We start from the raw sequence: 16,812 nt of genomic DNA, 5'->3' as shown, positions 1-16,812 counted from the left end.
GGTCCATTTGCCCCAGTGGGGTGTTGTTCTGTTTGCCACGGCTGCAGATTTGGCTGCATTTCGTAACTGCAAGTGACCTCAACCACAGTGGCCACTTTGCTAAGTGGGAGGTAGCACCAGCCACAAGTCAGACACCCAAGTGCTGAGCTGTGCATTTCCACAATGCTTTCAGATCAGCTCTTTCCTTTCCCTTCCCAAAAGGTGGCATAACTTCTCAGCACTCCCAACACTTACAGCCAAACATGAAAAAAGGGTAGAGATCTCATGAAATTGGTTCTAGTTTTGTGGATGGCTGGTGAGAGGGGAGAGATTTAGTTTTTTCTCTGACAGAAAGTCTGGGCCTTCTGAGCTCCAGACTTCTACCTTCTCTTTGGTTCATTTATCATGCAGTACAATACAAATCAGATAAACATGGGCTGTTTCTTTCTCCATACACAGGAAAATAGATTTCATGAGTTTTCCTGTTCAGAAATTACTTTTTCTCCATGTGCAGCTTTTTGTATTAAACTAGTAAATTCTTGGAAAGGTGTTATCCAGAGCAAATTTTCTAATAACTTTTTTCCTAAAGTCATGGAAATGTTCAGCCTAGATTGGTATAACAGCGAATAACTGCTAGCACCAATGAAGCAGTGTCACAGGGAGCCTTGAAAAATATGGATTGCACAGCATGAAATCAGAATAGACTAGCAGAACAAAAAAGATTCACATCTCAAAAGAGGCTAAAATGGAACAAAATTGAATTTAACCAGAAAATATGAAGACTCAGAACTGGCATGAGCCTATTTTAGAGCAGAAAATAAAATGAAGGAGTTTCACGTGTGGTACTGAAAAGGTGGCAGAGGTTTATTGAAAGATGCTCTTGAATTTTAGTAGTGTAACTACTGAGGCTGCAGGCCATGAGCCTACAGTAATGACAGAAAACTTGATATACAGCAAAATTCACAGATGCACCATTCCTCACTGGGTAGCAGTAAATGTTGCCCTAACTAAAGCAGAAGCACATGTACTGTTTACCTGCATATACTCTGAAAAAATATTTATATATATTTTACATATTTTTGTCATAAATACACCTTTTGGGCCAAGTCAGTAAACTGCATAGGTGCACAAGGCACCCAAGCTAAAAGAAAAAAGAGGAGTTTAAATCCATGGTGGGAGAAACGCCAAAAGGGAAATCAGGGTCTGCCATTTCATTATTTGCACCAGCCTTTTTGAACCATGGTGTGTAAAGTCCTAATTTGAGAGGCAACACACTGGGCCTGTACTTACAAAACCCTGCTGAGCTTGTGTGTGCTGTGATGGTCAACTGCTCATGTTCATCAAAGGGCTTGACTCAGAATTAAGTCAGTAAACTCAAACATAATGAAACAAAAGAGAAGGAATCATTATTCGCCAAGAGCATGAACATTTTATTATTTTGGTTCTACTTTAATGTCCTGTTTGTCTTGAATCTGAGTTGGCTTCAGGCATATGTTTCTGTGATAATTTCTGTATGAAAAGATTTGCATCATTTCACACGCTAAAAAACTGAAAAATAATTTTAGGCCACAGGTCCTTCTCTAGCTTTACTTGCAATTTATTTTTAAAGTTAATTTGGTATGGTATGACCTAAAGCATATAATGTTTTGCTCCATGATATAAAATGTTTAATTATTTCTGTAACAATCTAGTTAGTTTTGAAGTAAGAACGAAAGACTTTCAAAAATGTTCTCTTCTCCTCCACAGAAAGAAAATGAAAAAAGATTTGTAGAAAAATATCCAAATAATAATGAACACAGAAAACACATCCTATGGAGGTTCAGATATGTTAAAATACAAGGAACCAGACAAAATGGAAGAATAGTAAAATATCACGTAACAGGGCAACTATAAATTGACTGAGTGAACAACTGGAAGATGATAAAAAACTACATAAAATATATTATGAAAGGCAACATTCCTGTATGTCCCAGATTAGCTTTACTAACATTAAAATTTTCGTGCTGTAAGAGATGTATCAATAGAAAATAATCATGATGGGAAGAAGAAAACCTAGAAGGTCTCTTTTTTAAATTTTAAAGCAAATTTAATAATATTAAATAAGAATAAAAAAATCACTCAACAGTTCTACATAAATCATTGTAGCCTTTCAGATAGTAATGGATTAATGACAGTGCACAGTAACATTACATCTTAACATTAGCACTACCATGCTCTGTTTAAGATGTTTATAAACTAGGTAATGGAGACATTTGAGCATCAAATATTCTAAGGTTCTAGTAAAGTCAAGTCCTGCTTTCTAAAATGCTTCCAAATATAATTTTTTCAGGTGGGGTTCCTGGCAATATCAGTAACACAAAATCAGCTTATGCTTTAAGGCGTGTAACAGTGAACTTTTTTAACAGCAATGAGTAGTACAATAGTTATAGTTTGCAAAAAATAATATATGTGTGTATGAAAATTAAATAATTTTACAAATTAAATGATTAAATAGTAAAAAGAAATCCCAACTTGTTTAAGAACTTATATGGAGGGATCAGTGAACTTGTTAAACATTGATAAACATTAAACATATTTTAGTGGACTTTCGTATAAACATCTACTTTAAATTATCTGATGCTTTTAATGTGCAAATGTATGGCTTAAAGAAAACCAGGAGGTCCCTTGGATACCTGGGAGTGCTATAGTCTCCTACATTTGCATACACTATAATGGCATATTATAAGAAACATGGATCGCATTCACACTAAGTTTTTTTAATTCCTTTGTTTACAGCTGGCTCAGGATCCTCTTTTTCTATGGAAATACAGGCATACCAATCCTATTTAATTCCCCTGAGCCATGCTAAAACGGTCACAATTTTTCTATATATAATGGCACCATACTACAGGTTAAATTTATTCAATTAATTCACTTACATTCTTAGTAATTCCCCCATATAAAGTGATAATAGAGGGACATAATACTTCCCAATCACAACTTCATAATCATAGTTGTAACTTTTAGACTTTTCAAGTAAGTGTTGTCAGTGATGAAGCACAGCTTTGTTTCTCATAATCCACAGGTGCAAATTTGACCTACAATTGATGTCTATGACTAGACTACTACTGCTGCATCCACACCTAATGGAAACAGCTCCTCTCAATAGATTTCTGTTTCCATAGCTCTTAAACATGCATCATACCATGCACTCATATGGCCTTCATTTGTATTTGTCAGAGTAGCAAATGACTTATTCTTATCTGATTTAAAGCATGGTCCATACAGTGAGCCATTGCAGGACTGGAGATTATTTCCAGGAGAAGAGAAATCAATATATTAGTGGTTCAGAGTTTTACTGTTATTTACTTGAGGAAAGTAAAAGCCCTACCAAAATTCTAAAACCCAGCAACACTAAAAAACAGTGGTTAAATGGTACTTGCAGTTCTTGTTTTGTCATGTTCTGTATTCCACTTCCTTCTACAAGCAACAGGCTGAGATTGCCTTAAAAAGATTGTCTTGACAGCATCACTAATTTTCTCTTTTGCATATGGATATTGTCTAGTACTGCAACAATCATAGGACTTGAGAAATGTGTATTTGTTAAAAACAGCTTAATGAGCTACCCTCTCAGAAAACTAATTAGTCAGTCTCTACGGTCATTATATTTTTAAAAAAGAAACACATCGATAAATCTTTCTCTTGGTGTATCTTTGGGTAGATATTAGATGACGATGTCAGATTCAGTGCTGCACTCTTTTGCTAATGATTGCATCGGATCAGGGAGGACACTAACAATTATGAATTTGTCAGAAGCAAGAAAGTAAGTAGCTGAACCAATGCTTGAGTTGTAATTAAAAAGAGCCCTGTAGCTAACAAGAAAATTGTGATAAACGAACCAAGAAATTGCTTGTTATCTGTTGTGTCATCTACTCTTTGACATTAATATTTTTAGAATAAAAGAGTCATGAAAATCTGTCTTCTGTCTGTTTATAGTTGCAAAGCTTAACAGCCATTATCATTATGAACAAGGTTGAGGCTTGGGATGTGCAAACTGACTAGGGGAAAAGAAAGGATAGTTAGTAATTATCCTTATCTGTCTCCGATCAAAACAAAATAATCTTTAACTGCTAATGACTTTGGACTTTACCTGCTGCCAAGTAGCTTTTGATTCTTCTGTTGCAATCTGACCAGCTAGTGATTGTGCAGATTAGGACTGTGCATTGCTTTGAATCTTTACTTAATACGTTTTAACTTAAGAAACAAATTTAAGCTGGGAGCTGTTCCTCTCTTAATACAGCAGGCTTTTTGATGACTGCAGACTATCCAAGTTGAAAATTTTGCTTATGCCTGTGTTTTTGAAGTCTTATGAAAGCTAATCAACCAATTATAGTCCTAGTAATTCTTAGTTTGATTGTTAGGTGGTGTGCTTGAATTATACCAAGGCTATATGATGAAATTAATCTCAGTAATATGTCGAATAATACAGCTCTGAACCTTAGGCTTGTTGGTATTACCAGCAGTGAGCTAGAGAGATGAGTGAATGTTCATTCAGACTTTGTGAAAGCAAAGATGCTTCAGCAGTGAGCTCTGACTGAAAAAACCACCGGGATGTTTTTTAGGCTTGCTGTGTCAGCAGCCTAATTGTGGTGCCGTGTCCTGCATCCTTAACAACGACAACAACTGCTTAATGCCAGTCCCTGTGCCTCCTGCTCTGGGCTGGCCAGGCCTGAGCCCCAGGACCTGCCCCAAGCCTAAGGACCACGGTGGGCATGGTTCCCTCCTCCCATCCATGATATCCAGCTGCTCAGGCTGGGCACTCAGAAAGCAAGCTCCCATCTCCAGACTTCTCTTGCTATTCCTGGTGTGGTGTGCTGAGCTAGTCCTCTTATGTCAGAGCTTCTCTCAAGTAAATTGTATTCCTGCACAAGGTAGCTCCAAAATCTCTGCAAGTGTCTCTTTTATGTGTGTGTGTGTGTGTGTATGCTAAACATCTGAATGCAATATTTGACCTTATTAGGAATGAGCCTTGATCTGTTCCTATTATCAGACACCAAAGAAAATCTGTGTGGTCTTGATGTTACAATTTTCTGAAAGAAACAACAGAAAAATATTTTCATCTCCCTTGTTCTTTGCCAAAAGCATTTAAGTACAATTTATTTGAAAATATTCTAGTGTGTAATTACCAAGACAATCAATTGCCACGAGAAAGCTCTTAGATATGAGTGATTAGTGACTAAAGGCACTGATGTGTTTTTAATTATTTATTTTGCAAGTAATAGGATTTACTTGTAAAAGGGGTAAGAGCAACATAGCATTTATTATAAACCTCAGTGCTCTATTAATAAGGCAAATTTCCTTAATGGATTTAGAGATTAATATTTTTTATTCATCTATTTGTTTTATACGTGTGACAAAAAAATGATGATAAATGCATCAGAATCTTCATGTTTATCTTAGATTACTTGGATCATCACACTAACAGAGATTCCTAGTGATGGATGATGCATATAGCATAATGTTTTCCCTAACCACGATTTCTTAAGCACAGCTCTCTGCCACGATCTTGCTGAGAAAGGATGTGGAAAAAAAAAATCTTAAAACTATTGAAGAAGGTTATGTCTGCCACCATGAAGTGGCCTGGAAAGAGATCTTCATCAACAAATTTGCATTAAAAATGTTAAAGCTTTTATTTCTTGCCAGACTTCCCTTCTCCACTGAAATTCCTCTGCAAACTTATATGAGAAATTCCTGAGAAGCTGCAGAGACAATATTGGGCAGCCACAGTATAATTCCTATTACTCTTTAACACACTTTAGAGTTTTGTAAAGTCAATGGCATGTATTGTTACTGATTTAGTTCACCCTTCACCCCTCTACCCTGGCTGACAGTTTTCTACTTTACCCCTTGTCTCATTGGCAAATGAGCAGTATCCTATAAAAAAAACAAAACTGCCGAGTGAAACATTTAGAGGATGTGGAAAAAAAACCTAAAAATCTGCCCAGAAATGAAAAGTAAGAGATCATGATTTTTAATGTAGTGTTTTGAATGATCATTTGATCATAGCTGATGCATACCTATGCTGGGAAGAGATATCAGTCAGCAGAAAAACTCATAAGAAAAGTCAATACTTTAAATTTGAAACTGAGCAAAACTTAAACTTGAGATTAAATCAATGAGGCCATTTGTAGCCCAATGGTTGCAGTTCAAAAAGATACTATAGTCTTCACAGCAATTACAAGGTGACATGCAGTGGCCTACTTATGCTACTGTATGTCACTACAGAGACTTATTACATTCTGAGTGTGAAATTCTATTGAAATTAAGGAATAATACCAAGGGTTCCTGAATCGACACTTACGGTTATTTTATGCTGTACTTGTGCTGTTCCATGGATAAACAAATGCTCCAATTGTGCTACATTTTGCCATATAACAATTGCTGAACTCTTTCAAAACAGAGCAATCTATAAAATAAAACCATTTCTGTCATAATTGTGCTTTGTTTTCCTTAAACATTTTGACAGTGTAATTTATCTCCTAAGTGCCAATGTCCAGGAAAAAAAAATCTGTTTGCTAATCTCTTTAGTTCTAGGGTTTAATGTGATGTTAATAATCATGCCCACAACTTGCACAGATTTAGCAAAGGCATGAATCACAGCACAATTATATCTCAGTGAATTGAGGAATTTGTAAGCAAGCCAAAGTACTTAGCAGTTCCTGCTGTAAAAGTAGTGTAAGAATATGGTACAGTGTTTCCAGATGCAGTTCTATTACAAGCTGCAGCAAGAAAAGTCAAGGGGAAAATTTCATATTTTTATGTGAAAGCAAAGAAGAAGCTATTCATGCGAGGGTGGTCTTCGTAGCCACAAAATAGTTTCAATTGAGGCAAGAACAATAGAAGTGTAATTATTAAATATAGAAACCCAGGGAATTCTAGTCTAAAATTACCCTGTAGTGATGCACATTTGAAGGGTGCTTTATCCAGACTTACAGTAATTATTGGTTAACCTATGTCACTACTGCCTGGCTTTTTACTGCTGAAGGAAGATAAGCTGCCTTCAAGGATTGAAGTGTCCTGGGAGCTTGTGCAGGCTCCTGTCCCACTGGAGGGAAAGGCCTGGCAGAGGAGGAGTGGGGAGATGCTCTTATACCCTTTGTTCTTCCTACAAAAAAAGTAACTTATAGGAAACAAGGTCTAAGGACCTGGGGAGGCTGTCCAGTCTGGCACAGCTGAAACAACTTGGCTAGTGCTTTACAACTAAGTGATGAGTTCCTCTCTGGCTTTCCAGGTTAAAGAAGGGAATGGAGTTTGCCCTGTGCCTCAGTTGCCATCGAGGGGGCCTGTGGCTCTCTGATGTATCCAGTTCTTCTGGCCCAAGCAGTAGCAATTATGTATAAATAGTTTCTGACAGATGTTTGTGTGATGTGGTCTCAAAAACTGCTAGTGATGGAGATTTCTCTGTTTCTAGGAAAACTATCTTAGGAAAACTATCACAATGCTTAAAGTTAGAAATCTCTCTTGATCTCTAGACAAAATTCCCCCAGGTGCAGTACATCTGTTGTTATTTGACCTTCCTGCAATGGACACAGAAACAGACTGATCTATTCTCCTTACAAGAAGATTTTGCATATCAGAAGGATGCTCAGTCTCCCTCTAGCTTTCTTCTCTCCAAACTAAGTAGCTGCTATTCATTCAATCATTCCCTATAGGATATTTTGTAGCCCTCCAATTATTTTCTTGTCTTCCTCTAGGTTCTCTCCAGCTGATCCATGGATTTCTTGAAACTGATACTCTGTGGAAAGCAGCAGTGCTGAACAGAACAAGCTGGATGCCTTTCCTACAGCCCATTTTTTCTACATATGCATCAAGACAAAAAGAGAGCTTTTAGACTGATGTTGTTGGGTACTTAAGTAATTATTAGGTCAATAGACTTTCTTCTTGTGTTTGGGCAGCTAATCCCATCTAAGCACAAACAGAAAATACTTTTTTTCCCCAAAAAACAATAATTTCAAAAATTGATTGAGATTGATTTTGAATTTCAAGAATTGATTTAAAAAGTCACCCAAAGTTCAGTGGAATCAAGCTGGACAATGTCAGTCTGTTATACCTGTTGGCTTAAAACACACACCCTGCCTTCCCATATGTTTACAGATCAAGTACTCTACAGAACTGACATATCCATACCTCAATTATGAGCAGAGAAAACAATAACTACACCACTGTTAACCACCTTTATCATAAAATCATTTAGGTTAGAAAAGAGCTTTAAGATCATTGAGCAAACCTAACCTAAATCCTGTACAGTTTGCTCCTGCACAACTGTTTTATTATATTCTGGTATTAGAGGGGTTTTAATAAAAAGAGCATCTTCCGACTAATCTTGTAGAGCCTAACTGTTGAAGCCAGATGTGGTCAAAATATTTAGAATATTTCTTAAGCAGATTTGAATATTCTGGACCAAACTCTGTCATCTTTTTCATACAAATCTTCATCTGTATGTTAGTCAAGTACCTCCTAACTGAGTAGATGTGACCTTTTTTTCTTGCTCTTTTCTCTGGACTATTATTTTACTTTGACTGTTTGATAAAACTTTCAGCAGAGCCATATTTTGCCTGTCACTTTCTCTTTGTGAACGTTCTTTCATTACTTCCTTGAGTTTCCTGCTCTGTTTACTTCTGTCTCTATAATTCATTGCAGTCTTTTTGATAGTCTTTCAAATTTTAGGAAGCATCAGCATATTTTCTCTTTTGTTCAGTGACAGTTTGTGTGCAGCTGAAGTCAGATGATGTCTCCTCATTGCTGGTAATATTTCTGTTACATTAATTTCTGTTGCCACTATTTCTTAGCAGGTAGGCCACTGATAGGAGCAGTGTAATAAACTGCCACCATGAGGTATTAGCTAAGTCATAATGCAATAATGCTGATGTTGGAAATAGTATTCATTGCATGATGAATCAGAGAAATCTAGAGGCTTTTCTAAGACTGTAAGTCATATCCTATATGCATTGTAGTTTGTAGAGCCGTACAAAGTGATAAACAGAATCATTCTTTAATAGCGTTAGGGTGGCTGTAGATTCTTTTCTTTTTTCTGTTTAAGTTAAGATGGGATCAGTATTTTTCCTTTGTTGCCCTAAGAGTTTTCTGGTAGGAGAGCTTCTGTGTGTATTTAAGTTAGCAGAAAAAATTACCCTCTTTTCACCTATGCCATATGTACTACCAGTAAAAGAAGCAAATAAAAATTTAGAGGAGTAGAATGGTTGCAGCAGTAACTTGGAACTGCCTAAGGACAAATCAATTAGCCTTTAGTACCTCAGACCACTTTGTAACAAGACCTTTTAATTTTCAGTGCAGAATTCATAGTTCAGCAGAGTTATATCTACTGCTTGGACACAGCAGTGTAGCTGGTACACACAGCGTAGATGGTACCTACATACAACTAAATGCAGTTGTAAAGGAGGAGTCTTCCAAAGCCTTCTTTTTCTGTTGTGCCCTGAGCAGCCTTGCAGCTGATGTGGCTGAGCAGCTGGGTACTGACCATACTCTGAAGCCTCTGTAAGATCCTCAGGTTACTCCACCTTTCACCTCTGACAAAAGCACTCTCACAGACATGAACTCTAAGCACCCAAAGACTTACATGGGATCAATAAAAGCCTTTAGTCCTATGCAAGTGCCTTTCATATTTGTTTCATCTGTAGTTTTTTTTTTTCTGTGATCATCTAGTGCTTATTTTAATTGTAATTCAAAATGTAAGGGGGGTGGGAAACGGGAAGAAATACCTTCCTGGCTTTGTAGGGTTCCTGAAAGAATAACTCTGAGAGGTATGACTTGCTAGTGCTGAACATTTTCTTAACTCTCAGTTTTAGTTGTTATGACACATTCAACACCTCTATTCAGTCTTCCAGGCAAGGCACGCAAAAATTGCTTTGGGTGAGCTATATAGTTTACAGCAAATAACATCTAAATCGGATACTAGAGTGAATAGACCCCGGTTTGTTGGCAGGGTATTACTTTTTTCCCCATATGTAATGTCTGATTTGCTAAGAAAACTCTGAAAGAAGGGCTGTAATTGTAATTAAATAAAATAGGCATGAATGGCGTAAAATAGAAGTGTAATACAAATATGTAAAGCAGAAACACTTGTCATTGTTTTTGTTCTTTTAATTCTTCCCAAAGATGTCATAACCTGTCAGACTGTGGCCATTTGTCTGATTTGAAAATCTTTCCTTTCAACAAAAAGTGAAATGTTTCCATGGAGATCAGCCAGAGATAGCCAAATGACGAACTTCTTGGCTGTACTTTCGGTTTGGTTTCTATGGTTTCCAGACAAGGAGGGGGTAACTTGAAGTCACTGAGCTTTCTTTTCTTTCTTTCTTTCTTTCTTTCTTTCTTTCTTTCTTTCTTTCTTTCTTTCTTTCTTTCTTTCTTTCTTTCTTTCTTTCTTTCTTTCTTTCTTTCTTTCTTTCTTTCTTTCTTTCTTTCTTTCTTTCTTTCTTTCTTTCTTTCTTTCTTTCTTTCTTTCTTTCTTTCTTTCTTTCTTTCTTTCTTTCTTTCTTTCTTTCTTTCTTTCTTTCTTTCTTTCTTTCTTTCTTTCTTTCTTTCTTTCTTTCTTTCTTTCTTTCTTTCTTTCTTTCTTTCTTTCTTCTCTCTCTCTCTCTCTTTCTCTCTTCCTACGTCTTTTATTTTTGCAGATTAATTTTGTGTGGGCCCATAACAAGCCCCAAACAAGCAAGGGTAATTGTTATCTTGGTCCTTGAAAAACCTTATGTGGGTCAATTGTGCAGTTTTACATTTGCCCTTATTCTAAGACAAAGAAATAAAGAAAAAGTGATAAGACTTAGCATTTTGAGATTTTGAGCAAAGTTATAGGGAAAATAAGTTTAAAACTACTACATTTACCTTGACTGTGCACACAATGAGAAAATGGTAATAGGATTGACACCACACACTTCTCTTTAAAGGATACAAAAACTAACAATGAAATACTGCATCTTGGAAATATCTCACGGCCTTCAGAATAAGAAATACCGCAGGTCTCACTATCAATACTAAACTGAATGGAGAAATTTAGGTATTAGAATAATAAGCAGGGTAGCTAATGTATTTCTATACAGTGTCAAGAGAACTCCATAAAGCGAAAGATAACTGTCACCTTGGCATCTAAATTCTCATCTTTCCTTTTACTATGCATGCTTAAGTTGTTTTCTTCAAGAACTGTCACATGGTTGTTTGGAACTGGTGAATACATCCTTTCCATGCTACTTCAGAGAATGTTATAAAGCACACATTCTTCCAAAGGATCCAAAGGGTGTTTTCCTTGCCTGCTTCCTGGTTTCTTCCTTTCCCAAGTACAGTAACACAACTTATTTCCACTTTTTTTTTTTTTTTTTGAGGGCTAATTCAATTCTCTCCTACCACCTTTGCCATGTTTCTGAGAAGGCAGCTTCTGTCTGTTGCCACCAATTGCATTCTTCTTTTTCTGACACTGTGATGCTCTTGCTATTTGGAACTCTGAAAAGAGCACTGAGTGAAGCTTGATGACTTACAAAGGGTCTTATAGCTGCCCAGTGTGTACCACTCTGCAAATTTATCTCTCCATGCCTTGTCCAGACAAGAAACTGATGAAAAATGAAGTATGTCACACAACCTGCTGTAAGGTCTAATCCCATTCTTTTCAAACAAACAAACAAGAGTAAAGAGTAGGACCTAGATTAACAATTTAAGCTACCCGCTTTCCATTGAAAAGGCTGGTTAAAGAATTGAAAAAGCTGGCCATGATCCAACAACTCAGTGGTTCTAAATAAAAAAAAAATTAAAAAGGTAAAACCCCCCCTAGATAATAAGGATAGGGCACAATACTTATTGAAAATAAGATCACAGAATATTATTCAGACGTATAATCTCCTCTTTCTAAAAGCTTTGAAATCTCTGCAGAAAAAAGATGGTTGTGGTAGCAAAATAAGAGAAAGAGACCAGAAAGCACCACCAGCCTGACCCACAGTAAATTAGTGAGGAGGCTACAATACCTTAAACATGGGTGCAGCAATGGAAGGTGGCAGGTGCTGGTGTTTACCCTCCAATTGATTCCTGGTCACAGTGTTCACTGTTCTGCTGGTGAAAGGAGATGAAGAGATGGGTATAAGCCTTGTAAAAATGGCACAGGGAAGGGTCATCCCTTCCACTTACAGCAGTCTCCCCTTAAATTGTCTTGTGTATGACTACAAGACTGCAAAGAGCTGCAAGGAGATAAAACAAGCAGTGGGAATCTGATACAATTCTTGTCTTAAATACCCTGAGGTGAGATGCAGTTTCCCGAAGCATTGCCAGGGGAATACTGAAATTGGTCTGTGTGGTATGAGATCTGATTAATACAAACGTCTAAAATATTAATCGTTTACTTCAAGATCAATGTATGATGGGAATTTTTTAGGTAATGAAATTTAATTGCTACCTTGATTAAGTAATAAAAAATTAGTTCACTGATGCCCATTTGTAAAGCATAACAAAACAGGGTTTTCACCTATGTAACAATACCTGATTGTGTGCAATACAGAGTAGAACTTATTATTGGCTTGCAGAATGGCATCTTAGATCATCATTCTCTCGTAGAAAAGATTCTCCATGATGGAAAATATTTTCCCGGAGGGTATAGACTGCGTGTTGTTTAGTGGATTAGCTTTCAGTGAAGACTGTGCATTGTGTTATTCATTGCCATTAGTCTGCTTTCCTTTAGTTATATAACCTGTTAAGAATGATAGATAATTTTCAGTTTTTCCTCATCAAAGCAGTATTTGTTGAGATGTGGTCCATGTCCCAGATGTACTTTATAGCAAAATTCCTGCCTTCTACAGTGTGATTCTGTTGCCATTGCCTGTGTGCATTTGTCTCCTATCTTTTTGTCTGGGAAGGGGTCACAGAGCCAAAATACTGTGGTGTCAATCAGAAGCTGCTCTCATTTCACAGAATTGCGGAATTGCTATGGTTGGAAAAAACCTTCAAGATCACCTAGTCCAACTGTAAATCAAACGTTGTGAAGTCCACCACAAAACTATGTCCCTGAGTGTCACATCTATGTGTCTTTTAAATACCTCGAGGCATGGTGGCAACTTCTTCCTTGGCCAGCCTGTTCCAATCTTGACAACATTTTGGGAAGGAATTTTCCCTAAAAGTTAGTCTAAACCTCACCTGGAACAACTTGAGGCTGCTTGCTTTTCTGTTGCTTTTTACTTGGGAGAAGAGACTGGCTCCCATCTGGCCACAACCTCCTATCAAGCACTTGTAGAGAGTGATAACATTCCTGAGCCTCCTTTCTTTCCAGGCTAGCCAACCCTTCACCAGCTCCATTGCCCTTCTCTGGACATGCTCCAGCACCTCGATGTCCTTCTTGTAGTCAGGGGCACAGAATTGAACATAGGATTCACAGTGTGGCCTCATCAGTGCTGAGCACACTGCTCTGGTCCTGTGGCCACACTATTGCTGATACAGGCCAGGATGCCACTGGCCTTCTTGTCCTAACTGGGACATGCTGGCTCCTGCTTTGCCACTATCAACTAGCACCCCCAGGTCCTTTCCAGCTCTCTGCAGCAGTTTTTTCTGCTGTGACCAATCACATACCTGCTGTGTGAAAAGCAACACTTCTTTTTAACATGTTCCAGATGTGCATCCTGCAATATCCATGACCTGCAAGGATGAATAGAGGAGCTAGCTGTTCTGCCTGCTCCCCCACACCACAGTCCCATGACTGATGCTGCCACACAGCAAGGATGTGACTGCACTTTGACTGGGTACTGGATGTGCAAATAATCGTGACAGGAGAGGGGGATGCAGCTTCCAGTGCAGCAGAAATAAATCTATGGCCACCCTCTGGCTGCAAGTGTAGGTGTCACTTCCCTCCTCTGCACATTTTTGATAAGTTGAAATAGAATTGCATGCCATAAATTATCTTCAACAATCCATATCTCCTCAGTCATACCTTTCTGCAGTGATCTCTGTTGCTTAGAAAAGGAGAATAAATTAACAAGCAGGAAGGTTTTTACCTCTGATTGCAGCCCTGGGCTATCTCCCTGTTATCAGAACTTCACAGGAAAACTGTTGGTTTTCACCCTTCTGAGGAAATCTTTTCCACTTAAGCTCATGACTCTCCTTTGCCTCTTTTAATCTTGGCAGAAAGTTCTCCCCAACCTGAAGCTTAGCTAAACATGCTTGAAGATGACTGCAAGAATACGTGATTATTATTCTGCCAGTGTAAAAAACAAGGAAAGACTTCGGTTGTAAGTCTGAATATTTGGCTATTGAATAAAATACTGTAACAAAAAAAAGCTTCAAGAAAATGATCCTGATGTCATTTAGCTAAAATTTAAAGACAAAGTGATGTTAACTACATGATTTTGCTTATAATCCCCAAAAGGATTCTGAGACAGACTGTGACCAGTGAAGTCAGAAGGCCACAAAAGCAGTTGGATGATAAAGGCTTCAATCCATGGTGAACTAGCTGTGTCTTTTTGAATTCCAAACAACAAAACCTTCTGATGGAAGGGAGAAAGAGGTAAACAAACAAAAAAGCCCACAAAAAAAACAAAAACAAAAACAAAACAAACAAAAAACCCCCCCACAAAACTAAAACCCCAAAAAAACCAAGAGAAAAGAGTTCTTAAACCTGCAGGGAGAGCTGTGTGATGTGCTGAGACACTTCCAGCTTGTCCAGTACATATATTCCCCAACCTTGACCACAAAATGAAAATGTAAGATCCCTCCACAAGTGTAGCCATCTCTTTCCAGCTCAACTTACCATACCACCTAACAAGCATACTGTGACACTGCTGATAAGAAACCAGAATTTAATGTAATTTTAACAGCCATTGACACTCTTAGTGCTTTCTGCTGTAGACATGCAGGAGACTGAGAACTCTACTGGATGTGAATGTGAATGGCACTATCCCTGTTCCTGACATTAGGACTGATTATAGACATCCAGAAATGATGCTGCAGACTTTGCACTTTAACGCACTCAATATTTGCGCAAGAAACTGATAATTGGTCCAGAACTTGGGAAGCCTTAAGCAGAAATAATAGGTTGGCTACTGAAAATAATAGCAAAATATTTTTCTTTCTTTGCAAAACTACTTCCTAAAAATATATAGCATGGTGCAGGAAATTAAAGATCTTGAAGTCAACGTTCTGAGTCCTTTTAATATTGAAATTGAACAATGAAATTCAAGATTCTAAATCGGAATGCTTCAAAGAAGGCATATTTTCCTCTTTTATTGGATATTATCGGTTCAGGATATTATATTGAAACATCTTTTGTGTGAAAAAAAGTTATTAATGTTCTGCTTTAATAGTTTTGCAGCTTAAAATTTTATGTTTATGAGCAGATATATCAAATATCATAGTAAAATCTGTCTCCCAAGCAGTCCCAACACCGTGTCTTCATTTGTATGGCAGCAGCAAGTCTCAGTCATATTCATTCCCATTTCACACATCCTTTAGAGGTCACCAGATCATTTTAGTTTAGATAATCTGTCCAACTCAGTGAATTTGCAACACGTGGGACAGCAAAGAGATGTTTTAATGTAAAGGTTTTCACTCTAAGAGCATGAGAAATGACAAGAGGGAGGGACAGACAGGAAAAAGGGATGTTAAGGAATGGCACGTGGTGTGGGGAGGGTAGAGTGTGAGGTGTGAGGAAAAGTTCTTTGGGATTAAAGAGACATTCTGCAAATGGAAAAAGTATTATTTTGAATAGATGAAGTGGCAGAACAGGAAGTTAAAATTTTGACAAAAAAAGAGTCACATTGAGTGAAAAGAGGGAGCAAGCAGTAGTTTTGAGACATTCCTGCAAGACTCATCTTTGCTAGGGAAAAGTTATTTTTAATGCACATTCCAATTTTCATGTAATGTAAGTTGTAACTTTGTTCTAAACACACAAACTGGTCAAATCGTGTAGTGGGCTGTACCAAAGTTTCAACCCTTTCGAGTCAAAAATTGTGGTTTAATTTAGTGCAAATGGCATCCTGACCTGATTTGACTCTCGTCGATTTTAGGACTTCCACCCACACCAGTAAAGATCCAAGCAAGCTCAAGGGTAAACTGTACTCCAGTTCCTGTTATTGACCAGCTGCCAATGCACTGCAAACACGTCGGGACATTTTTCTGAAGGGCCACTCCATAGCGCTGCTTTATCGCGAGTGTACCCGAGCCGTTCCCTGGCGAGCCGAGGCTGCAGATTCCTGGTGTGTGCGCTCTGTTGGGAAGCTCGTCCCGGCTTCCCGTCGGGAACCTTTCCCGGCTCGGCGAGGGCAGAGCCTTTCCGGGCTCCTTTCGGCAGAGCAGGAGCTCCTTGCTGCCATCTATTGATAGCACGGCGGAAGGGCCTCCAGGGCCGGCCGGCGCCGGGAGCCCCTCCAAGGCCGGCCGGGGCCGGGAGCCGCCCCACACTGCTTTTAAATCTCTGTTCACAGAGCTAACGAGGGCAGGGGGGTTCTTCTCAATGACTGAACAAGCCGAAAATGGTTTCAGTTTGATGCAGGGTGAGCGAGGCTTCTGCATAACCCAATCTTAGCACCGGGTCGCGGCGTGTGAGGTTCAGAGCCTCAGAGACAGGGAGAGAGGGAGAGAAGGGAGAAAGGCTTCTGGGGCTTTGGCAGAATGAATTTCACAGTGACTTACAACAAGAGTTAAAAGAAGTGACACAGAGGTCACTATACTTTACAATAATAATTGTAAAGCAATAATTGTTAGACAGTTTGGAAGCATGAAAATCCCTTTGCCGGGCTGTAGAAAAGGCAGAGGACCAGGGAGGCTCCCTCAGAGAGAGCCAAGGGGAGAGAGAACACACAGGAGAGCTGCACAGCC

General features: G+C 38.3%; 1 protein-coding gene across 1 annotated transcript in view; it reads right to left on the bottom strand.

Annotated features, from left to right (window-relative positions):
- The window catches only part of LOC148223913 (uncharacterized), a 48,811-nt gene extending 32,305 nt beyond the window's left edge, over positions 1-16,506 (bottom strand). Inside the window, exon 1 of the mRNA XM_088164402.1 lies at positions 15,977-16,506. Within this exon, the coding sequence (XP_088020528.1) occupies positions 15,977-16,506 (530 nt within the window). The remainder of the gene's footprint in view (positions 1-15,976) is intronic.
- Between the last annotated feature and the right edge of the window lie 306 nt (positions 16,507-16,812).

This window comes from Sturnus vulgaris, chromosome 4 (genome assembly GCF_052056855.1).
Source record: "Sturnus vulgaris isolate bStuVul1 chromosome 4, bStuVul1.hap1, whole genome shotgun sequence".
NCBI lineage: Eukaryota > Metazoa > Chordata > Aves > Passeriformes > Sturnidae > Sturnus > Sturnus vulgaris.
Note: the sequence above shows the minus strand (reverse complement) of the source record. Positions and strands in the feature narration are given on the sequence as shown.